The sequence below is a fragment of the Thamnophis sirtalis genome, unplaced genomic scaffold (assembly GCF_051295495.1).
Source record: "Thamnophis sirtalis isolate CommonGarterSnake01/CBP01778 unplaced genomic scaffold, rThaSir2_p1.2 scaffold_13, whole genome shotgun sequence".
Lineage (NCBI taxonomy): Eukaryota > Metazoa > Chordata > Lepidosauria > Squamata > Natricidae > Thamnophis > Thamnophis sirtalis.
This window is the reverse complement of record NW_028261393.1, coordinates 54,376,795-54,401,126: the sequence shown is the minus strand read 5'-3', so window position 1 is coordinate 54,401,126 and position 24,332 is coordinate 54,376,795. Positions and strand designations below refer to the sequence as shown.

General features: G+C 54.7%; 2 protein-coding genes across 2 annotated transcripts; one reads left to right on the top strand and one right to left on the bottom strand.

Moving 5' to 3' along the window:
• Nucleotides 1–995: 995 nt before the first annotated feature.
• FOXO4 (forkhead box O4) lies at nucleotides 996–15,800 on the bottom strand. The gene is made up of 3 exons (XM_087727706.1): nucleotides 15,109–15,800; nucleotides 5,422–6,637; nucleotides 996–4,221 (listed from the first exon to the last, which is right to left on the bottom strand). Exons 1-2 carry the CDS (start codon nucleotides 15,556–15,558, stop codon nucleotides 5,438–5,440), a joined length of 1,650 nt encoding a protein of 549 aa, XP_087583832.1. The 5' UTR covers nucleotides 15,559–15,800; the 3' UTR covers nucleotides 996–4,221; nucleotides 5,422–5,437.
• Nucleotides 15,801–18,042: 2,242 nt separating this feature from the next.
• Nucleotides 18,043–22,224, top strand: SNX12 (sorting nexin 12). The gene is made up of 4 exons (XM_014055336.2): nucleotides 18,043–18,305; nucleotides 19,519–19,614; nucleotides 19,778–19,902; nucleotides 21,665–22,224. The coding sequence occupies exons 1-4, from the start codon at nucleotides 18,141–18,143 to the stop codon at nucleotides 21,765–21,767; spliced, it is 489 nt and encodes a 162-aa protein (XP_013910811.1). The 5' UTR covers nucleotides 18,043–18,140; the 3' UTR covers nucleotides 21,768–22,224.
• Nucleotides 22,225–24,332: the final 2,108 nt, after the last annotated feature.

Genomic DNA, 24,332 nt, shown 5'->3' with positions numbered 1-24,332 from the left:
CATTCAAACGGTATCAATCAATCTATTAACTCGTGAGTCAGGCGGAGAAAGTTCATTCAGGTAGCAGCCTTAATTAGAAAAATTAGGGACCTGAAAATGGAGTAATTGGAAGCACACTGCTTCTAGCGATAAAACGTACCCACATACCAGTGTAAGCTAGTTTATATGGAACCCGGAAAAGAGGAAAATCTCTCTTGGCCAAGGGCCTCCTGCCCCAAGAATTTCCTCCAGGGCCAATGTGGCTGAAAGCTCCCAGCATGCACCAAGAGCTTTGCCAGAACAAAGCAGGAAAGCAAGGCCACCTGGCACACTTCGACACAATGGCCAAGGTTATACCTCACCTGAGCCGTGAACCCTGGTTGCAAACCCCCAACGTTCAGCTCACGTGGGCCCCAACCCAACAAAGCTCACTGCGTGAGGGTGAGCAGCTCTTCCATTATCCTGAACGATGCCCAGGAACCCACAAACCACCAAGGAAACGGGGAGCAACATGGACCTGCTGTCACGAGGGCCGATAACTTGTAGGGGCAGTGCTTGCCCCTACCCCTCTGTCCAAGGGGGTCAGTCTCTTGGCTATTTAATCTTTCCTGCACTGCCACCCTCGACCAGCAGGGGGCACTTTCTCCGATTCAGCAGGAAAACCAGTTTGTCCAGAAATGTTGGGGTCTCCCCATTGTTTCTCTGGAACTGGAAATGTTAGTCACTGAATCCAGGACTTTCTAAGTGAAACGACGCAGAGCCTTGAGCTAAGGGAGAGAGGCAGAGGTCCCTTCTGTGATCTCCAGAACATCTGGGGGATTTCCAAAGGCCCAGAGGTGGGTTGCTGCCAGTTCGGCCTGGATCGGTAGTAGCAGCGGCAGGAGGCTCCCACCCACCCACCCACCCGGACGCTTCTATGCATGCCTGAACCAGTAGTAAAAAAAACCCAGCAACCCACCTGTTCCCTGCCAAACCTCTCTTGCAGACTCTTAATGGGAAGCACAAGACGGGAGACGGAGGATTATAAAGGTTTATTTGTCACATTTTGCCCTCCAGCAAATCCACAAAAATTGGGGGGAAGGGGGGGCTGGGGCAAGGGGGGGGGAGAGAGAGAGAATGCCTGGACAGAGATCCTGTCGCAGGAGGGGACAGAGCCTTTATTTGGGGGGGGGGAGTCAAGCCCTGGGGGGGAGGTCCAGCAGCTCCTCTCTAGGCCCCCCCCAAGGGACAGGCAGAAGAGCTCCAACCCCACACTAGGCACACACACCTCATTCTACTCTGGAAAGAGGCCAGCCGACGGTTCTTCCTCAGCCAGGCCCAGATGAGAACCCCCACCCCACCCCACCCCACCCCGGCTTTGGGGACCCCAAGGCAAAGCCAATCTCACGCAAGCAGAATGGATGTCTACCTGCAGGAAGGCACCCTTGGATCGACTACCAACATCCTGGTGGAAACAGCTCATCAAGCCCCCAATATCCTCGCCTATCTTGTCCTGGATCCCATCGCTCAGGCCACAGAAGGCACGTTATTGCCTTCATCTTCCCTTCAGAGGAGAAAGAGGCTCTCCTTGAAAAGCAGGGGACCCCAAAAGCACCGGGGGGGGGGCAGGGGAGGTTCCTCCTTTACACAGGGCAGAGATGACTAAAAGGCACACCAATTAGCGCAGCTGTTAACGGGGGAAAATTAGAGGCCTGCAAATCTTTACAGACCGACAACACCCCCCCCCCACCGCCCGATATTCGGATTGCGACTTACGTTGGTCTCTGGTCCCAAAGGTGCCTCCCCCCCCGCGTCGTCCCCCCAAAGGCAACTGGACTTCCTTGGTTTTCTCCTTGGAAACATTTCACTTGCCATCCAAGAAGTTTCTTCAGAACCGAAGAAGTTTCCGGGATGAGAAGCGAAATGTTTTCAAGGAAAAAAACAAAGTGAGGTGGGGGGTTTTTTTTGGGAGGGGGGGGGGAAGGAAGCACCTTTGGGACAATCACAACCTGGGAGGGTTGAGGATCTCTGTCACTCTGCATCCCTTCTTGCAGCTCAATGCCAGCTTCGCTCGGATCCCAGTCAGGATTTGCTTCCAATGCTCCAGGCGAAGGAGGGGAGGGAGCAGACGTCCCCATCATTAACCAGTCCTTGCTTGGAGAAAGCAAACTGGCATAACAGCTGCCTGGCAGTTGGGAGGCCGAGGCACCTTCTCTCCCAGGTGGCACCCCTTTCCTTTCAACTGGGCCAACTCCTCTGAAAAGCCCCCCGTTCCCAAGCAGGGCAGGGTCCTCGCGAAGGAACTCCGGGAGGCTGGCCTGGATCGAGGACTGCGCCCCTGTATGGTGGGACACCAGCAAAATCCCCCGCACCCATTTCCAGGCGGGCCTTTTGGGGTCTCTCCTGGTATTCGCCCCCAATGGCTTTGGGCAGCTGTCAGAAGAGCGTGGGGAAACGGCCTTGCTGATGGATCTTACCCTGGATTCCCCCACTTTCTCCCCTTCAGCCCTGTTGGCAAGCCTCTCCCCAGCGTGCCCAGGCTCACCCCATCTTCCCTGCGTCAAGGAGGAGTTAATACTGGAAAAATGGTCTCTGATGCTCTTTTGTTTGTGCAATCCCCCCCCCCCGCCCCGCCTTTTCAGGGCAGACCAGATCACCTGAGAACATGCTGGATGCAAAGGACAAAGCAACTGTGATTTGGAGTATTGCCAGCCAGGCCATACAACAAGCAGACCCAGCTTTCTCCCCCCCCCGGCCCCCCAACCTGTTAGTCAGGAGGCAGCGGCCTCCCCCATAGAGGCTTCTGCACCAGGAGGTCGAGGGCTCCCTGTGTCCAAAGGCTTAAGAGCCCCCAAAACTCCTCCCAGGGAGACAAAATACTCAGCCTTGTGTTTGCAGGGAGCTCGGACTCCCCCCTCCCTCGGAGAAGGGGACTCCAAGCCTTATCTAAACCCCTTGCCCCCCACCCCACCCGTTTTCCCATCCTCCACTCTTCAGCTCAATTCCTGGCACTGCGTACTTTAGTGTTCTCTCTGGTATCAAAACTTATAAAGCTGTAAGAAAATGTCCTTTTTCGTTTTAAGCCAATCATTTCAAAGGGTTTTCTGTTAAAATATAGACAGGGGTTTTCTCTCTCCCCGCCAACCCCCCCACCCCGCCCCATTTTTTATTTTATTTTTTGTTTTAACAAAAGCTTCTAGTTAAATCTGCTGCTAACTTTACAGGTAAATCTATCTACAGCCCCCCCTCACCTGCCCCCAATTTCCAAAGAACAAGGCTAGCTTGGTGCCCCTTTCCCTCCTCCCCGCCCAGCTTTATAAAGCACCCACACCCCCCACCCTACCCCGAAGCCGCCCTCCTGTTCTGGAGAGAACTTGGAATAGCCCAGCTGCTGACAGGCCGAGTGAGGGGGGGGAGAAAAGGCACAAGAGACATGTGTAAAACGGGCCCGAGGCTACCACAAAAAGCCTCCTCGTCCAAACGAAAGGGGGAAAGATAGAAAAAACGCCACCAAGGTTAAGTTCATCTGTATAAAATGCCCTTCCAGGTTAGAAAAAGAAAGAAAGAGAGGGGTGGGGGGAAATCCGACACTGATCAGGGCTCTGGTTAAGGCCAGGTCCGGGTTTCCTGTTTCTCCACTGCAGCGCAGAGATGAACCCAGAGAAGGCGTTTTTTTGGTTTCTCAGCAACGGCGTTTAGCACCTGCTTGAGGGCAGCTCACGCTGGCGGGGAAGGGCTCTCCGTGGGCCCGGAAAGGCCAGGCCTGCGTTTCCAGCAGGGCCTCTTCGCCAGGACTGTCATGGGGGGGGGGGTGTCTCCTCGCTCCAGAGCTTGCTCACGCCCCCTGCCCACCTGCTGCTCTCAAAGCAGGCCAAAGGACAGGATTTCTTCTCCACTCAAGCAGCCCCGAAGGTCGGCTGCTCCTCTTCCCATCCATGGAGGCGTAGAGTGCCGAGTCAAAGGACAGGTGAGGCAGGGATGATGGGCTGGCGAGTCCAGGCCTATCGTGGCTGGGCCGGGAGCCCCTCCCTCTGGAAAGGCAGGAAGGGTCTGGCCGTGGCGAAGGGCTCCCCCCCGAGGCTCCTGCTGGGAGAACGGCGTAGGCTGGATGCATGAAAAGACATGGCACTGGGCAGGATTCTCTCTCTTCCCGTGGCGGCTGGCCTCTCCCGCCCATCCCGCGCGCAAGGCCAAGGGCGGGCACCAGAGCTGCCGGCATTCCAGACTCTTCTGGGTGTGTAAAGCTCCTGAAGCAGAAGGGCACTGGGAAAGGGGGAGGGAAAAAAAAGGGGGTGAGTTTTCTCCAGAGGCAACAAACGATACGAAAAGGTGAACGACAGCACTGACTTTGCCCCCAGGCGGCCCTCCTTGCCCGGAGAGGAGCGTAGGGAGGGCCTTCTGGAGACTCCGAGAGGGAACGATGTCAAGACACGGCTGCTGACGGGGAAGAGCAGGAGGCCTCTTCTGGAAAGGCACAGAAACCGGCCCAGGGTCTTCTGCAGAAGGCAGCGCCCCCTTGGTTCGATTTGTGTGCCTTACGATTAGATCTGCTCACTTATAAATGGCCCCCTGGTGACCACCCCCTTTCCTTGGCCTTGAAATAAAGATGAAACCTTTCTGGATGGGAGGAAAGGAATCCTCGTTTTAACCTGGAATGGCTGACACGTGACCCCAACCCAGCAAGGACAGACCCCCCCCCCCAACTGACACATTCTTCAATGTGCCAAGGTGGCGCAGTGGTTAAATGCAGCACTGCAGGCTACTGCTAGATCAGCAGTTCAGCGGTTCAAATCTCACCGGCTCAGGGTTGACTCAGCCTTCCATCCTTCCGAGGTGGGTAAAATGAGGACCCAGATTGTTGGGGGCAATATGCTGACTCTCTGTAAACCGCTTAGAGAGGGCTGAAAGCCCTATGAAGCGGTATATAAGTCTACTGCTATTGCTATTGCTATCTTCAACCAGGGCAATTCCGTTCCCACCTGTCCACTTTGTCCCAGGACTGTTGTTCCTGTTGGGAGGGGCCCTCGGGGCTCCCCAGGACATTTTTTTTTCTCCCAAGGCAAATAGAAGCCAGGAGATCAGCAAAGTTTCCCCCTTTCATCCATCTTCCTCCTCCTCCTCCTCCTCCTCCTCCTCCTCGTCTCCCTTCAGGGCAATTATTTCCCTTTGGACAAAACCAGAAGAGCCCCAAGGAGAGAAACGACACACAGGAGTCGAAGCGCTTTCCCTCCCTTTGCAGAGAAGGCTTGGCCAGCTGACGGCAGCTGAAAGGACTCCTGCCTGAAGGGAGGGGCCCCACTCATGTACTTCCTGGACCAAGAAACATTGGGGAAGGGGAAGTGGGGGGGAGGGATCCAGGCTTCCACGGGGCCAAAGGGCCCGAGAGGGGGGGGCTGGCTGTAGGGTGGGAGGAGCAGCCTTCAGCAGTACGGAGTGTCAAGAAAGCGGTAGCGGGCACCTTACCTTTGTCCATACGAAGTTAGCTGGGGACCCAACTGTGATTGGAAGCCTGCGACGTGCTCGGGTAGCTCGGAGTAGACGGAAGGGGCTCAAAGTTGAAGTCCAGTCCTTCTCCGTCCATGAGGTCGGTGCTGATGATGTAGTCCACATCGCACTGAAGGTCCTCCATGTACATATCGACATCCAAATCGTTGGGCAGCTTGTCCTGATTCCCGTCAAAGGCCGGGAAAGGGGCCGACAGGGCGGGCGGAGGGCCCAGCTGGCCCACCTGGGCGGGCAGCGCTGAGCCCGGAGTCTTCAAAGCGGACAGGCCGACGGCGCTCTGCGAAGACGGCGCCATGGTGAAGGCGGAGGGCAAAGCGGTGGCCCCGATGGACTCCAGCTGCTGCTCCAAGGGCTTTCTGAGCAGGCTCCCCAGGCTCATCTTGGGCTTGGACGGCTGGTCCCCCAGGAGCAGGTAGCTCTGGCTGCTCACCCGGCTTCCGCTCTGCGGGAGAATCGGGTCCACCTGGGTCATCATCACGTCGCTGGCAGGCGGCGAGTTGGACGTCAGCAACTCCTCCAGCGACTGGGAGAAATGGCTGTCCGAGCCGGGCAGCAGGTGATCCATGGGGCTGAAGAGGGAGCTGCCGAAGGAGCCCGGGGCCTGAGCGGCGGAGCCGGGGGCTCTCAAGGGGAAGGTGGGGTTCCTCTGGGCCGGCTGCTGAGGGGCCAACAAGGACGAGGAGCTGGCTGACATCAGGTTCAGGCCGTCGATGAGCTCCAGCTCCTCCGTCACTGTGGGAGGGACGTTGCTGGAGGCGCTGGAGTAGACGAGGGTGGGCAGCAGCTCCTCGTCAGCCAGGTCATCCTGCTCAGCCAGGACCGAGGAAAGGCCCACGCTGCTGGCATTCGAGCTGGTCCGAGGACGGATGCTGGTCCACACCTCCGAGTCCTCGTTGCTCCGGGACGAAGGGCTGCCCGGCCACTTGGGGAACTGGGAGACCGGGCTGTCGGCCGTCGGTTCCGGAGCAGCCGCCATGGCCGGCTTCTTCCGGTGTGTCTTCCCGCGCAGTTTGGCCAGCTTGCTGTTGTTGTCCATGGAGGCCGCTCTTCTCCGGGGGGCCTTCCCGCTTTTGCCGCCTTCTGGATTGAGCATCCACCAAGAGCTCTTCCCGGTGGCCTCATTGTGCACCTTGATGAACTTGTTATGCAGGGAGAGGTTGTGCCGGATGGAGTTCTGGAAACAAAGCGGGAAGGAAGGGCAGACGGTGAGATCAAGACCAGAAAACCCAGCAGACTCTCCCAGAGCCCCCCCAGGCCACAAGAAGAGCTCCCTGGGTGGGCAGCTGCAGCCCCTCCCCCCTGCCACCCACAACCTTTGGGGCACGGACAAGCTGCCCTTTGACCTGCCAGGCTGCTTCCACCTTCCTACGGTAGCAGCCTGTGGATTTTACCTTTGTCAGCTCTTTAGGTCAGTCTCAAAATACCAACCAGGTGATACAGTTAAAGACGACTGAAGAGGAAGTTGCCAAGCACATTCTGGGGCCGAGAAGCAAAGGTTATAGAAAAGCCTTGCCAAATATCCTTCTCCTGTTTCTCTGTTACATAAACAGACATACATAAACATAATCTTCCACTTGTAACCCTGACATCTTTCTCTCTTTTTTTCCAATGCTTTTCTTTAAATACCAAAATGGGAATCAGTTCAATCGTACTGTTATCAACACTACGGCGGTGAAATCGGCATCCCGATTGTATTATCGCCAGGTGCAAATAGTACAATCCATCGAGATTGATCCTACCACAGTACTGGAGGCGGGAGGTGCCTGAGCAAAAAAAAAAAGCCCCCCGCCCAGTTTCCTTCTGCCGTGTCCATAGACCCTCTTTCCTTTCCCTGAGGCTTCCTTGGCCCTTCCCTTCCTGCAGAGTGCAGGGATCGGGATGTTTGCCATGCTAGTAAACCCAAGAATGGCAAGAATGCCACCACATCACTTCCCTGCTGGCTTTTCGTCGACCGGGTTCAAACCCTGTGCGCCAAGCGCTGGTTCAGGAAGCAGCAGCAGTGGGCTGAAGGAGTACGACGTCTCAAGCCCAAGGCAAACAGGCCTCCTTGGGGTCCGGCCCGGCCGGCGTATGAAGAGAGCCAGTGTCGTTCCTTCTGAAGGGCATTCATCCGCCCTCCAGGCCAGGCGTGCAGAGAATGGGAGAGCAAATAGCAGACTGGGCGGCCTCGACCAGCCAATAGCAGGAAAGACAGCATCTCTGCTACCCACCCAGGCGGCACAGAGCAGGCACAGATCTGACGCACGGCCCCGGGGCTACGCCTACCTAGAAACCCGAGCGGCCTTGCCTTGGCTCTGCCCCCTGACCACGTTACTAGCTGTTTGTTGGCCGGGACGGCCCGGGCCGTCCTGCCAACTGGCCACCCTCCGCAGAGCCAGGAGTTCACGGATCCCAAGCCACAAAGCTGTTTTCACATTCCAGCCGAGGATTCTTTGGCTCCCAAGACTTCTTCCCTGAAATCCTGGCGGATGGGGCAAAGAGAAACCACCACCGCTCCTTCTTCCCCAACTCTGCTCTTGATTTGGAACAGGATCCTGATTCGGCACGTTGGGGGGGGGGGGGTGGTCGGGGCTGCGCATGGCTTCGGAGCTCCATCCGGCTGGACCAGCAAAGCAGCCCCCCCCCCCCCAGCTGCAGCATTACCACCACACCAACCCTTCTCTACAAAAGGAATGGTAAATACCACCTAGTTGCATAACCGGCAGATTCTGGCCCGGTGACAGAGTGACTTGAGATCAAGAGGTGGGGAACAGAGTGTAACTTCCTAAGGCTACTAGTCAGGTTTCGCTTCTGGGGAAGAGGCTTTGCCTGCCAGAACCGCAGAGGGATCAGTTGTGCGTCAAGAGAGCTCGTTGGCCCAAGAAAAGGGACTGCTCTGGGAGTGGGAGGCTCAGCCTCTCTTCGCAGGCCAACAGCCCCAAAGTCAGCCTGGAGTGAAGGAAGAGGAGACTCCCTTAATGCCAAAGCCATCTGTCTTGATCCAAAATCTCAGTGGGGTACGAGCAAGTGAACGCCGTTAAGACTGAGCCACGCAGTTTTGGGGTGCAAAAGATTGGAACGAGTGGGAATCGCTCCCGAAAGAACAGCCAGGCGTTTCAGCAAAGCAGCAGAGTTTAAGACCGAGGGCACGAGGAACCAGCCTCATACGCTGTGCCGAGCTCTACGCTGCTCTGCCCTTCGCTTAGCGTGTTTCATGAATCAATTGTGACTTTGAAACAAAAGCAAAAGTTTACAAAAACAAGCTCAGTGGATGGGCGAACCAAGCCAGAAGGTTCTAAAAAATGGTCCAGGTTCAAATCACGAAATCTGATCGCCCATTCAGGGCAAAATATTTGATCCACACTTCAACATCTTCCCTGAGAAAAAGGAGGAGGAGGGAAATTTTGGAGACCCGTGAATAAACTTAAAGTCTGTTTTAAAACAAGTTCAGGATTACGAGCCTGCTCCCTGATGCCCCTTTTCCAAATAGCAACTTCTGTGCTGGACAATTTCATTGGGGGGGGGGGGGAAGAGATCCATTTTTTAATTTAAAAAAAACAAAAAACCTTTGTGTTTCTGTTGCTTCTCAGCATGGATGCATCTCCTCCCTTTCCCCATTTTCTGATGCGGGTTTCTTAGTCCAGATGACTTGAAAACAGAACCATCCTAGAAGGCGGCTATGATAGCAATAGCAATAGCAGTAGACTTATATACCGCTTCATAGGCCTTTCAGGCCTCTCTAAGCGGTTTACAGAGAGTCAGCATATTGCCCCCAACAATCTGGGTCCTCATTTTACCCACCTCGGAAGGATGGAAGGCTGAGTCAACCCTGAGCCGGTGAGATTTGAACCGCTGACCTGCTGATCTAGCAGTAGCCTGCAGTGCTGCATTTAACCACTGCGCCACCTTGGCTATGAGTTGGGGAACTGTCCTTCCACTTCAGGATATCAAGTGGTGGGAAAGCAGCATCGATTAGGCATTTCTCTAAAAAGCACCTCCTCTCTCCACCACGAATAAACATTATTTTGATACTGCAATCCGGCCCGAAAATGGACCCCGGAAGGGGTTGAGTGGCAACTGCTCATTCAGGAGCTTCCAAACTTTACAACCATTTGGCAGCTGGTTGGGGCAAACTGTCCTCACCAGGACAGACAGGAAATGATGGTTTGATGAGCCAAACATTCCTGGGAGGAAGGAAAAGCATCTCTTGTATCAAATGGCCAGCTCGCTCCTACAGGAGCTCCTGCCAAGGAAGGAATTTGCCCTTCTGCAACGGACATGGAAAGGTTCAGGTCAACACGGCCAAGGAATATCGAGCCGAGTGCAGAAACCAGAGACAAGGAGCTAATTCAATTCAATTCAATTCATTAGATTTATAGGCCGCCCAATCCCGGAGGACTCCGGGCGGCTAAGGTTCTCAGGGCAGCCTGCTTGCCACACTGCGCAACCCGGTGGCATCCCAGCCGCATTGGTCGCCCTGGGTTTTTCAACCAAACAGAAAGCAACTTTTCCTTAACTACGATCCTCACGTGATTTTATATGGAATTCGCCAATTCCTCACCTCGCTGGATTGTTCCACCTGCGGGTGAGATTTGGGGACATCTATTTAGAGGTAGTCCTTGGATAACAACCACTTGTTGAGTGGTTAGGACAGCACTGGACAAGGGCTACTTACAACTGGTCCTTAAGGTTCTGGCCGGCCCAGCACTTGTCACCGAAACGCACACGGTCACAATCTGGGCGCTTGGTTCAAACGTATGACGGTGGTAGCATCCCAAGATCCCTGATCGCCCTTTGCAGCTTTCCCAGCTGGCTCCAACAAACAAAGTCAATGGGGAAGCATGCGGAGGAGGTTGCAACTTGCCCGGGTAAATCTCCCATGCCTGCCAGCGGCCACGCCAAGCCGTTCTGCACTGGCACAGCACCAGCCCCTCACACGCCCTTAGGGGCCCCCCCTAAGCCTCACGCATCCTCTTCCCCCACAGCAGGCACTCACCTGCTTGCCAACCTGCGAGAGAGCTGCCTGGGATTTGCAACTTCCTGCTGGCTTCCCCATGACTGGGGGTTGTTCAAAGCCAGCAGGGAGTTGTAAGGGGATCCTCGCTTAACACCCTCCCTTCTTTAAATATGATTTGGGGGGGGAGGGGGGAAATCCCTAAAATGAAGGGGGAGAGGAAGCACATTCAGACACACAAGGCTCTGTTATTACAGTCACTGTAATAAAAATAATTTTAGGATTACATGGCACCTGTTTCTTCAGCCAGCCTACCTTGTGGGAATGACAGGGAGGGAAAGTGTGTTTCACCAACTCTTAAAAACAGGAGGAGAGAGTGTACACACAGCAGGATTTAGCTGCACAAGGCCAGGCGTCAACTTCTAGTCACATTCAGGACGACTGGGGGAAAAACAGTCTTTTAAAAGGCCTATTTGTGAAAGTATAAAATCCAACAGAAACCTGGATGTTTCCAATGCATATTAAGCAAAGGGACCTTGTTTGCTGTTGTGTGGGAGCAAGGAATAAATTGGGCAGCAATATCAGCAAAGCTGGCAGATTACATGAAGTTCACAGGCACCCAGCTGAGCAGTTTTTCCTAGTGGTCAATGAGCGTTAAGATTCTTGCCAGCTTCGGGATCCCGGTGAAGCCACTGGGGGGAGATACAGCTCCCAGCTGCCCCTCTGTGCACAGGCTCCTTCCAAGGGGAAAGAAACCTTTCTTCAGGAAGATAATTCCATGATGGTTACCAGGAGCTGCCGAGGAGGAGGGAGTGGGAAAGTGCCTGCTGGGACTCTGAACCCAACTGGCTTTTGGGGTGGGGCATGTTTGTCCTATTCTGATTCAGTTAAGCACACCCTGGTGTTTTTTTTTTAAATCTACTCTTTCAGCCAGGAAACATTGGTTGATAATATCCTCTCTGCATTCTCTAGCATTAACTGCCCTGAAATATCACCAAGTTGAAACTCTATTTGCTTCCTTATCTTTGTCCAATTCCCACCACCACCACCGAAACCTCCTTGAACCAGGAACCGATAAGCCAGAAACCTGGTGATGCCAAGAAGCAGTGCACTGATGTATTGCTGGCTGCATTCACACATCAACTCAAGACATAATACAGTGTAGCTTGTTCATTTGAAGCTGAGAGAGCTATATGGACCCAGACACTGTAATCGGCATACTTATAGGACTGTAGAAATGCATAGCTTCAGACCTTCCTATTGGCTCCACCGTTATCTTCTCTGCTTTTAATAAAGCACTGGGAATTCACTGAAAAAGGAAGGATGCAGCATACCCTTCCTCATCCCTGCTCAGCCCGGAAACAAATAGGCTCTTAAGGGGGGAGGCGGGGAGCACAGAAATCCACCCTTCCTCCCTCCTGAGCTTTAAGGATGCATTAAGGAGGAAACGTAAAAGTTATAAACCATTAATAAGGAGGTGCAACTACCCTGTGCTGCATCATTTGAATATTTTAACTCGGTCCATTCTGAAATTCCGTGTCACCCGTCAAGCCCATTCCCAAGCATTCAAGGCCAACAGCAGCCTGCGGCCAATCCTTTGAAGAGGGCCGGTCTGGCACATCTTCATCTGAACTATGACAGCAAGCGCAGAGATCACAGCGCCTGTCTTTCTCGCCTTGCAATCACCGTGGGAGAAGCCCGGCATGGGGCGGGGGGGGGGGGTCATGTCATCAGTTCCAAACCGCAGCCAAGGCTTCTTCCATCTGCACCCTCAGAAAATATTCCCTTCCTAAATTGCATGACACCGTCCAGAACAAAACGTAGCCAAACACTGTAATAATAATTTAAAAAATGACTGTTTGATCATTGCCTGTAGTTAACGAACTTCCATGATTCAGCATCTTCATGCCCCTTAATAATAATAATAATAAAAAAAGGCTAAGCCACCGAGTTTAAATTCTGCTCCAACCGAAAGGGCATCAGTCATCAATCTCTGCATCCTAAAACAGCAAAGACAGCTGGCTACATAATTAGGATCTCCCCCCCTCCCCAAGCATCAGCCATCTCTTTAAAGCCAAGCGACCCTTCCTTAGACCCTTCCTTAAACCAAGGCTTTGTTCTAAGCAGGGCTACGGAGCTTCTCCCTGTCAAGGAAGATGCCGTTTCCAGCCCAAACCGATTGCTACCATATACGCTCACTCTTAGTGGCACACATTCACACATCTGGTGCTATTCCGGCACTCAGAACAGAGATAAGCAGCCACCGAAGGGGTCAACTGCCTTTATGGCTGGCACTGCCAATTTTTCAAAGGAACACGAGTCACGTTGAAAAGGGCCTTTTAAAAAAAAAGAAGGAAAAAAAAAAGATTTCCAGCCTTCCTGCGTTTCCTCAGAGCAGGAGAGACATGTCCGCGCTCGGCTCAGAGGTCCCTCTCTGAAAGGAGGGCTAGGAATGCCCGCTATGAAGGAGATATTTATATCAAGCAGCCGTACAGCTGGGTGACAAAAAGAGCTGAAGCCTGGGACTGAGAAAGTGGTGTGACACTGGCCGAGAGAGTCCTAGACCGGACTCCTGCCTTTCCAAGAAACAGCTGAGAACATTTACAAAGGGGGCAGGGAGTGGCTTTTCTTGGAAGTGCTGAAACACAGTGAACTGCGGGGTCAAGAGGAAAGAGCACAACATTGGGGGAGGGAAAGGGGGGGGGAGTCATCTGCTGCCCAGCTTCTCGAAGTCCACCCTTTGATGACTGTTCAGGATCCGTCCTGAACATGGAAGCCAAGATTTAAGACATCTCCACGGCAAAAATCAAGCCAGGCGCTTATTTATTATATCCAGACTGTCTCTCTCACATGACTGGACATTCAGCAGACCAAATGGAACAAAGCTGTAAATCTCTTCCCAAATCAAGGAACACCCCACCCCACCCCCCCACTCTCCACCCTAAATTTACTTTTTCGGAAGTTGGGGCGAAAGGAGACACGGAGGGAGAAGAAGCCTGCAGGCATTCCCGGGCCTTTCTGGAGGCCTGCAAGGAGCAGCTTCCTTATCCTCCCTTTCTAATTTCCAGCCACCGAAGCCGTCCTCTCGCCGGGTGCTCAGGGTGAAACTCCCCACACGGCTTTGCCCTTGCAGTAGCACTGCAGGGTATCCGGGCCATGGCAGTAATCAGGGCAGTTGCGGGGAGAGCCAATCCTAGACCTCTCTGCCCAGAGACACCCTGCGGGAGTCAATATTGCCAGGACGCATGCCGTTGAATCCGCCGTCCTTTTCAACCCGGGCTGGAACTCGTACAAGGGTTAAGATTAAAGAGTTCCAGCGTGTCAGCTGTAAACGGGCTCAAGGCCAAGCAGCTGCAGCAAGGGGGACACTCTGTACCTGGGCTTGTTGGCTGTCCTCTCCACCTGCCTTTGTGATTCCTCCCCACTCCCTAATCAGAAAGGAAGCTTGGCAGCACAGAAGACGACTTCAACACCCTTTGCGCCAGGGATCCCGCAGGATGGCAAAGCCACCAGGCAGGCCAATCTATAGAGACCAGCAACCCCACCTCATCTAAAAGCCAGTTCCAGGAAGCAGCAGGTTTCCCCCGAAAGCTGGCATTCTGCACATGCTCAGAAACGTTCCGTTTTTAGATCAGCACTTCATCCTGAAAGCTCTAGAAACCAAATCCCCGTGTCCCAAGTAACTTGGACAGCTATTAACCAATGAGGGGGCTGTTGCACAGTGGCCCAAAGTTTGCAAATATGTGGCGGGACGTTGGGGGGGGGGGGGAAACGGTCGGTGCTGAACCGCCTGGGTTTCTAACCCTGCCTTTCCAGAGCTGCTTTTCTGCACAACGCAACAGGTTTGCAAGCTGGCACTCAAAGCTGCTTTCTGATGAAACAATGCCAGGATTTCCACAGTGCACCTGCGGGTTTAAAAAAAAACAAAACCAAACCCTCAAAACATCAGACCCTCCCTGCCCCCTTTTTTTTATATATAGAATTTACCAGAATTCCTACGGGGGTTTCCTTTCTACCCTGCCAAAAAGAGTTAGGGGGGAAAAAAAGCATGCCATTTATTACCATTCCTATGGTAATGATTCAAGGGGGGGGGGGGGGGAGAGGCGGAGGTGACACCTTGGCAATGGGGTATTTTTTTATCTTTTTTATGGCGCAGGAGTCCAAGTGTGTGTCTGTGTATGTTGTTGTTGTTGTTGCTTTAAAAACAACAGGCTAACTTTCAGGTTTCAGGAGACTCTGTAAACCGCTTAGAGAGGGCTGAAAGCCCTATGAAGCGGTATATAAGTCTAACTGCTATTGCTATTGCTATTGCTAAGGTTGACTCAGCCTTCCATCCTTCCGAGGTGGGTGAAATGAGGACCCAGACTGTGGGGGCAATATGCTGACTCTGTAAACCGCTTAGAGAGGGCTGAAAGCCCTATGAAGCGGCATATAAGTCTAACTGCTACTGCTACTGGCCAAGCTGAAAAAAGTGGTTGCAAAAGGGCTGAACGCCAAGAAAGGCCTCCTTTGCCCAAGCCAGACTCCCGGGTTTTTAAAGAAGGCAGCAGCAGCAATAGCCGCCCTGCGAAGCAGCCTGGAAAATCCCTTCCAGCGACAAGGGAGGCCGCTCTCCTAGGCCGAGCCCGAGCGCTCCCCGCGGAGGGGGCCTTCCTGGCAGGGCCGGGGCGGCCGGGGAAGGGGAAGGAGGGCGGGGGGGGGAGGGAGCTCACCTTCCAGCCGGCGGAGCTGTTGCTGTCGCCCTTGTCGCGGAAGAAGGGCACGGAGCGCACCATCCACTCGTAGATCTGCGCCAGCGTCAGCCGCTTGTCCGGGGCGCTCAGGATGGCCTGGCTGATCAAGTCGGCGTAGGACTGGCTGCCCCAGGCGTTGCGCCGCGCCCCGCCCGACCCCGCGCCGCCCTTGCGCGACCCGGCGGCGGCGGCCCCCGGGCCCGACGGCCCGGACGCGACCCCGCAGGCCTCGCCGCCGACGGGCTCCTCAGGGCTGGCCGCCGCCTCTCCGGGCTCCGACTCGACCACGGCCACCAGCTCGGGCCGGGGCAGCGGCCAAGTGCAGGAGCGCGGCCGGCTTTGCGGGGGGAACTCCGGGTCCAGCGCGGCCAGCGAGGAGGAGGAGGAGGAGGACTCGGCCGCCTGGGGGCTCCCGGCCGGTTCCGCCATGATGGCGCCGCCGCCGCCGCCTCTCCGGCCGCCCTCAGCGCCGCCACATCAGCGCCTCAGGCTGGGGCGCCCGGCGGGGAAGCGCCCGCGGAGCCTCCGGGGCCTCCCCCCCGGCTGGCCTCGGTGCTCGCTGCTGCGTCCGCCCGCCTCCCGCCGCGGCCTGGCCGCTCCTCAGCCGAGCGAGCGCGGAGCCACGAGAGCAGCCCGCCGCCTCGGCGGCACTCTGTTTACCACAGGCGAGGCAGGCAGGCAGGCGCCCCTCCGCGCGTGCGCAGCGGCTCTGCGCGCCGCCAGGGACTCGCTTTCCCGTCAGGCAAAGCGAGCACAGACGGGCGCTCGGGCGAAGCGAGGCACACGGACACAGACAACTCCAGCCCGGAGAAGACGCGCTTCTGGCAACTACACCTCCCAGAAGGCCTCGCGGCCCGCATGCCCCTTCTTGTCTTTTCTTGGGGCCCTTACATAAGCAGGCGGCCAATCCGCTGCCGCCAAAACAAGCCCGCCGTGCCGAGGAGACGCTCCTCCCGCCTCGCTGCTGGCTCTTCCAAGTTTACGCCCTCCTCTTTTCCGCCTCTTGGCTGTGTGACCTCTTGGGCTGCCCGCCAGCTGGTCTTGACCCGCTGCAAACGGGGACGGGGTTTCTTGCGGGGGATTAAGACTGCAAATATTGGCCGTGCGTTTTTCATGGAAAGGAGGAGAAATCGGCCTCCACCCCACATTTGGCAAAGCTACAGCAGCCCCCCCGAGATGCAGGGAGGGCAGGCAGCGGCTGTGCTGCAAACCACTTTTGGCACCGTCGGTGATGCATAAATCCATCCCATGTGCTTGGTTACAGCTTAGTGCGTCATGAACTGTCAGACCGTCCAGTTGAAGGAAGTCCTTTAATCACCAGACTTTCTAGCAGGCGGTGTGAAATGTTCCCTCCCTGACATGCCATGCATTTTCCTTTTGACAGGCCATGAGACCTAAGCCATGCCACCTGCCGAGACAGGACTAATGTCTTAATATGCACAGTAGTTAACCTGATTATTAAAATATTTTCTAGGTTCACGGGATAGATGGAGAGTCATAAGATACCTGGGAAAACTGGGTTTCTGCAACCAAACTAAGCAAAAGTTAAAACATGGGGGGGGGGGGAATAGCTGCAGGTACCGTGAAAACTGCCTAGATGTGGCCATCGGGGTGCGATCCAAGTTGCGCCTGGTTTTAAAGCATGTCGGAGCTCTCTCAATCCACCATCATGGGCATTCTCGGTGGCAAGCAATAACAGAAGGAATAAAGGAGCCTCTGGATCCACACTTTCGCCGTTGCTTTTGAGCAAAAACACACCTTTATTTAAACCACCAACTGAACCATCCCAGAGACAAGAAGGCACGCCAAGTCTTCGGGATCAAGAGCTGCATCCCTGCGGTCCAAAATTGCACCTCCTGAAGTTAAAAGCTGGCAGATTGGTAGGAAATTCGACCTCTGGGGAAATTTGTGTCCCCAGTTTGGGAGGGGAATGGGGAATGGGGGTTCTTTATATAAGGTCCTCCCTGGGAGCCCGCCTGCTGCAAAACCCCTTAATCCTGGCTGGAAATTCTGGGAGGTGCAGCCCAGCCCATTTGGGGGGGGTGAAAAGGTTGCTTCGATCCAGTTCACCTTGCCGGTTCTTGCGCTTTGCTGACACCTGCTGTAGGAACTGGCTGGTGTGGTGTGTGTGTGTGTGTGTTTTCCCTTCTTCCCGTTCAGGCTGCAGCATTTTTCGCCTGCGTGTTGCTTTCAAGTACTTTGCTGCTTGTGATGCTGCTGCTGCTGCTATTACTATGCCAGGATCTGCTTGAGTTCTGCTTTTCTCTTTTGAAGAAGGCGGTTATAAATGCACTGAAATATCAGGAAAAGGAAGGGCAGGGTTAGAATGGGAGGGGGGGAATAACCATTCCCCACCACCCCACCCCCGAACCTATAGGACCCTTTGTAAGTTTGCAATCCGATGAAGGGGAAACTCCGCAAAACGCATTTTTAAGGCATTTTGATTTTTTTAGTATGTTTGCACGTCTGAACCGGCCCGCCTCTTGCAAAGCGCCAGCGACCCCCTCGGCTCCACAGGACAGGGCGAGGCAATCTCGCGCATGAGCCCAAGCCACGAACGTGCCCCCCTCTACCAGGCGAAGAGGCATTTCCTTGCGATGCAGCAGTCGGGGCACTCTTGACAGGCAAGCCCCGGACCGTGGATATTTCCTCCCCTTCTGCCGGGTGCGGGCAGGGAGGTAATGCTGAATGCAGGTTCCCGGGATCGGAGTTCCGGAACCCCGCGCCATGGATAAGGCATTCATGCCCCCCTTGCCGGCAAGGAGAGACTTTTGAGTTATGCGCGTCGCCGGGTTGGCGCGTCAGGAGCCCCGGAACCTGGATCCCGGCTGCGGTTATGCAGGGCGGAAGGGACGCCGCGCCTATCCGCGCAGGTTCCGGGGCGGCGTTATGTATTGCGGCGCCGCAGCGCTGAGGAAGAGGCGGCGGCGGCGGCGGCCGGAGTAGTAGCGGCGGGGGCGGCGGGGCGGGTTCCGCTGAGGCGGCTCTGACCGACGGCGCGTCCCTCCATCATGACCGAGGCGGCGGTGGCCGACACGCGGCGCCTGAACTCGAAGCCGCAGGACCTGACGGACGCCTACGGGCCGCCCAGCAACTTCCTGGAGATCGACATCTTCAACCCGCAGACCGTGGGCGTCGGGCGGGCCCGCTACACCAGCTACGAGCTCCGCATGAGAGTGCGTGGGTGGGCGGGGCTTCGCGTGGGGGCGGGGCTTCCCCTCCTGACCCCGCCTCCCGGAGGAGGCTGCCCCCAGGGGGGGAGGTAGGGGGGCTCTGGGGTAGGAAACCTTCGGGGGAGGGGAGGGTCTCCTTGCTTAGGAAGGGCTGAGAGCCCCCCACCCACCTATTAAACCTATTAACCCCACACACACCCACCTACCTATTAATGGGTGCATGGGTGCACAGCTAAGGAGGGGCAGGGGGGCTCCGGGTAGGAAACCTTCGGGTGGGGCGAGGGTCTCATTGCTTTGGAGGGACTAAGCCCCCCCATCTATTAATCTCCCACCCACCTAATAACCTCCCACCCACCTATTAAAGCGAGGGGGGAAGAGTTGTGGGTGCACAGCTAAGGAGGGGCAGGGGGGCTCCGGGTAGGAAACCTTCGGGTGGGGCGAGGGTCTCATTGCTTTGGAGGGGCTAAGAGCCCCCCCCCATTTATTAACCTCCCACCCACCTATTAAAGCGAGGGGGGAAGAGTTATGGGTGCACAGCTAAGGAGGGGAAGGGGGGCCCCGGGTAGGAAACCTTCGGGTGGGAGGGGGGAGATCTCATTCCTTTGGAGGGGCTGAGAGCCTCCCACCCACCCACTTATTAACCGCCCACCCTGCCACCCACCTAATAACCTCCCACCCACCTATTAAAGTGAAGGGGGAAGAGTTATGGGTGCACAGCTAAGGAGGGGAAGGGGGGCTCCTGGTAGGAAACCTTCGGGTGGGGGAGGGTCTCATTGCTTTGGAGGGGCTGAGACCCACCCACCCACCCACCTATTAACCTCCCACCCTCCCACCCACCTAATAACCTCCCACCCACCTATTAAAGCGAGGGGAGGGAGTTATGGGTGCACAGCTAAGGAGGGGCAGGGGGACTCAGGGGCAGGGAACCTTCGGGGGGGGGAGGGTCTCCTTGCTTAGGAGAGGCTGGATTCCCCCCCCCCCCCCATGGCTGATAGAAAAGCCAGCCGGCCCTGCCAGGAGAACTTTGCCCTGCAGAGGATCCTGATGGTGGGAGGGGGTCTGGAAGCTTTGGCAGGGGGTGTGGAGGATGGGGGGAGATGTGCAGGAAGAGGGGGGATCTTCTACAGGAAATGGCTCCTTGCCCTCTCAAACTGCCTTGGGGGGAAGGCAAGGAGGAGGAGGGGGCGGCCTTCCATCCTCTCTTCTTCCCAACCAGACAAACCTGCCCATCTTCAAACTGAAAGACTCCTGCGTGAGGCGGCGATACAGCGACTTTGAATGGCTGAAGAATGAGCTGGAGCGGGACAGTAAGGTGGGTGCATCCAGCAGGGGGGCCGGGGCGCTTGCCTGGAGCCCGCTCTGGAAGACCCGCTCTGGGGCTGAGCCACCGGGAGGGGCCACACGAGAAACGAAGCAGCTGGCAAGCATCCGGTTCTCCTTCCCCGGCTAAAAACCCTAACTCTCTCCGCTTACAGATTGTAGTACCTCCGTTGCCTGGCAAGGCCTTGAAGCGGCAGCTTCCTTTCCGGGGAGACGAGGGCATCTTTGAGGAGTCCTTCATAGAAGAAAGAAGACAAGGCTTAGAACAGTTCATCAACAAGTAAGGCCTGGGGGTGGGTGGGGGAGGGGCTTGGCTGTTTGGGGAAGAAGGACCAGGTCATGCCAGAGGCAGGGGTGCTGCCCGCTGGATTTTAAGGGGTTCATGGTTTGGCTTAGTGCGTTAGGACGAGGGCTCTCCAAACTTGGCATATTACCATTGGCAATTTTTGACTCAACTCCCAGAGTTCCCAAGCCAGCCCGGGAAAGTCCACCTCTTAAATTTGCCAAGTTTGGAGACCCCTTATGTTAGATGAATTTGTTTTAGTACACTCTGTTTGAAACCTCAGTTAAATCGGACAAGTAGTTCTCGACTAATAACCGTAATCGATGGTTGTTTGTGATAAGCTGTCACTGTACCTGATTTTATGACCTTTTTTTTTGGTGGCCGTTAAGTAAACGTAACTGTCAGTGAGCGAATCAATTTTATTTAGTGGGGGGGGGGCTTTTTTTTTTGCCAGAAACCAGAACTAAACACCAAAAATCAGCCCAAAGCATCAAAATTGTGCTAATGTGCCTGCGACACTTCAAACAGTTGTAAAGGTGAATCCGTTCTGTAATTAGCAATAGCAGTTAGACTTATATACCGCTTCATAGGGCTTTCAGCCCTCTCTAAGCGGTTTACAGAGTCAGCATATCGCCCCCCACAGTCTGGGTCCTCATTTCACCCACCTCGGAAGGATGGAAGGCTGAGTCAACCTTGAGCCGGTGAGATTTGAACCGCTGAACTGCAGATAACAGTCAGCTGAAGTGGCCTGCAGTACTGCACCCTAACCACTGCGCCACCTCGGCTCTAGTAATTGCATGACCAAGAGTGGCTGTCTGGCTTTGCAATTGGTTTATAAGCAGGGGTGGGTTTCAACCGGTCTGCACGGACCGGTTGGTCGGTGAACCCGGAAGTAAGTAACTTCCGGGAACGCCGAAAGGCCCAGCCGCCCACCCGCGCTCCTTACCGGTCTTTGAAGGCTTCTGCGCTTCCACGCAGGCGCATGACACACACAGCGCCTGCGCGATTCTCCGCGAGCAGCTGGAGCATCGCGCAGGTGCTAAGTCGCATGCGTGAACTGCGCGCGTGCACTAGGACACCGCCGTACCGGTTGGAACGGGATGAGCAACCCACCACTGGTTATAAGTATCTGTTCGAGAGGTAGTTGGTAAGTTGAGTATTTCCATTATATTACCTTTAAATGTGCAGAACATGTTTAGGGTTAAATAGTTGGAATAAGCTCAGGCGAGGCCTGGGTTCAAGTCCATCCTCAACTGATAAGGTTCATCTCTTTTTTTGCATCTTGCTTGCCTTATCCAGTTGTGGGAGGGAGGGAGGAATATCCTGTGTGCTGCTTTGGAGGAAGGAGGTGGACATTTGCCTCCTGTTACGGGCAGAGTGCCCAGTTTTATTTGAAAAGTGCTGGTCCATCAGAAAGCATATCTCCTCCGTTAGGATAAGAGCCATATGCTGTTGCTCAGCCTGCTTCCTCTGCCACCGCCAGCAGCTCTGCCTGTTTTCTGCCTCTCGTAGAAACTGGCATCTTCTCCATTTAATTTCCTAATGGAGCCCAGGGAAGAGAACCGAGCGAAAGGCCCGGATCTCTGAGCAAACTCTTATTCCGGGGCCCAAAGGAGAAAGAACGGCAATTAAAGCCCTGCACGACCACAATTGCATTGTGTACCCATTGTGATTCTTTCTTCCTTGTGTAATGTCAGCCAGCAGGTAGCTGTTGGACCACGCGATAACCCCCCTGCCTTTCCTCGTTTTCTCCTGGTAGAATCGCTGGACACCCGCTGGCACAGAACGAGCGCTGCCTACATATGTTCCTGCAAGACGAAACTATCGATAGGAATTACGTCCCGGGGAAAGTCCGCCAGTAGAGGGGAGCCTGGTCTCTTCCGTATTTTTTTTTTTTCCTCTCTCTGCAAAAATGACATTTATTTTTACACTTTCTTCTGAACCAGCTTTTTTTTCCTCTCTCCCTCTCTTTCCGAACTCCCTTACTTCTCCAGTGTTGCCCGTCACCGCCATCCCATTCCACCCCTTGTCAGGCAGCCACGACAAATTCTGTTGGTTTTTTGGTTTCTGCATGAAAGGTGAGGATTTATGAATAGCTGTACTTATCGGTGGGTGTGTAAAGCTTGCCAGGACCTTGTGTAAGAAGATACACTAGGGATCTGAGCCGTCTGCTTTTTTGAGTAAGGTGGTAGGGAGTTTTCCTGCCTGGACAGATGTCTCTGGAAAGAACTTGGCACAGAGTCTGTTGCTCAGAGCTGTTCTTTCATGTCAATATTAGTGTCTTGGCCCTGAATGATTAAAACCAGTTTCTGCTTTCCAGTCCCTTCTCCCTTCTTTGAAGGTAGCCTTATGGACCAAAACCTCTTTTGTCAGTGATCAGGCCTTTGGGAAGTCCACACAGACGCCATGCAGGGATTCGGGTTCCCCTTTCCCTCGTTGTAATGTTTGGAAGCGGCTTCGTGGTATCTTGCCCGAAATGATGTCCAGCACAGAAGAGCTTTTGCCAAACTCTTTCTGGTGGGAGAGAGAGAGAGAGGATCCCCATGTAGGCAAAATCCGCACCCCAGCAGATATGAGGCTCCCCAAAATTTATCAGCAATGTCTTGTGCAGGCCGGCCTGGATTATACCGTGGAAAATGACAGGGTTACAGTTGCCTGACTTACAGCAAAAGGCTGTGCCAGCATTTCATGTCTGAAGGCACCCAGCAGCTGGGTAGGGCTTCTTCAGCCCCCTTTAGCCCATTGAATCTTTTCCCTGGTTTGTGCTGCAGCTGCAGAGGTCAGCCATTTGACCCCAAGAAAGAGGCTGCCTCTGCTATTTTGGGGAGGGGGTGGGGGAGGCTGTTTCTGTGCTTGGAGACCTGCGTGATTTAAAGTCCCCCTTTTTTTTTTGCCTTTGAACTGGAAGTTGTACTATATGTGGTGCTTGATCTGCAGAGCCTCCTCCCTCTTGAGCTCCCAACTCCGTGCTTGCAAGATTGTGGTGCAAAGTTCTCTGCAGTTTAATGTGTAATGAAACGGGAGGTTTCATAGAAGGGCTTGTGGGGGGTTTTGTGGTCCCCCACAAGGAGCTTCCTCAGTTGAATAGGTCTTTGCAATGCCCAGCTTCCTGTACGGGTTGGCCCCTGGGAAAGGGGCGTGAGGGTAAGGGGTTAGAATATCAGTCCATATCACAAAGCTTTAATTAAAGTTACTTCTTTCGCACCTTCCACAGTTTAAGTTGGGCAATTAACTGAGATGTGAAGGGAGAAGGGAGAGGCTGTATATACGAATTATGTTCTCCGCATTCCTCAAGCTTGCCCATCTTGGTTAAACACTATTTGAAGGGCGTCTGGTCTCCCATTGCCAGCCCTGCTTAAAGTCCAGTGAAGGGCAGAGCAGGGCTGGGAAGCGGCCAATGAATGGAGATGACCAGTTAAGTGCTTGATCGCAAGCAGTCTTCCAAAGCTGCGGCCCGAAGGAAACCAGCACCCCCTATCTGGAGCAGTCTGCGTTCGCTGTGGGCTTTAAATACACTTTTATTTGGTTCCCAAGTCTGAAGGTCCATGGCTGTTGCTGCTTGTACCCGAGTCCCTTTGAAGGGGGGAGGCTTACAAGTCAAGCCTCCTGTGTTCTTGGACCGACTGATGTAACGTCCGAGACTTGTTCACATTAAAACCACTGTGAAGCCAAAGGTGTCTGCGTGTCCTGCCAGGGAGAAGGGGCTTTTCGTTACCTTTAAGGTGGGAAGACAAAGGTGACTTTGGTGGCTGTAGAGCAGGGGGTGTCCAAACTTGGGAACTTTTAAGATTTGTGGACTTCAACTCCCAGAATTCCCCAGCCAGCATAGCTTGGGAACTTTTAAGACTTAAGCATAGCTGGCTGGGGAATTCTGGGAATTGAAGTCTACAAGTCTTGAAGTTCCCAAGCTATGCTGGCTGGGGAATTCTGGGAGTTGAAGTCCACAAGTCTTGAAGTTCCCGAGCTATGCTGGCTGGGGAATTCTGGGAATTGAAGTCCACAAGTCTTGAAGTTCCCGAGCTATGCTGGCTGGGGAATTCTGGGAATTGAAGTCCACAAGCCTTGAAGTTCCCGAGCTATGCTGGCTGGGGAATTCTGGGAATTGAAGTCCACAAGTCTTAAAGTTCCCAAGTTTGGACACCCCTGCTGTAGAGTCTGGTGTGGCCATGCTGCCAGAGTCTCCTTTAAAGATCCTCTGCCAGCATTTGGAGAGGGGACGGAGAAGCTCCCTTGGGCGGAATTCCTGGCCCGAGGGATTCGGGCCACCTCGAGCTGCTGCTCCTTACCCAGGCTTGGGCATCCTTTGCCCCGGGGAGGGAATAACGGAGCCTCGGGCACCTGAGCAGCTGCGCTTTCGTGCCTGGCCGTGAAAGACGAGCGCTGCTTGCTCGGCCGATGCCCTTCTGCACTTGGCTTTGCCCGGAGAC

What these genes read in the sequence shown, in the direction of transcription:
- FOXO4 (XM_087727706.1), bottom strand. Translation starts at nt 15,558, where the DNA reads ATGGCGGAACCGGCCGGGAGCCCCCAGGCGGCCGAGTCCTCCTCCTCC. An exon ending in ACAGCTCCGCCGGCTGGAAG is followed by an intron (nt 6,638 to 15,108) that starts GTGAGCTCCCTC and finishes CTTTGTTTCCAG; the next exon opens with AACTCCATCCGGCACAACCT.
- SNX12 (XM_014055336.2), top strand. Translation starts at nt 18,141, where the DNA reads ATGACCGAGGCGGCGGTGGCCGACACGCGGCGCCTGAACTCGAAGCCG. An exon ending in GCTACGAGCTCCGCATGAGA is followed by an intron (nt 18,306 to 19,518) that starts GTGCGTGGGTGG and finishes CTTCCCAACCAG; the next exon opens with ACAAACCTGCCCATCTTCAA. An exon ending in TTAGAACAGTTCATCAACAA is followed by an intron (nt 19,903 to 21,664) that starts GTAAGGCCTGGG and finishes TTCTCCTGGTAG; the next exon opens with AATCGCTGGACACCCGCTGG.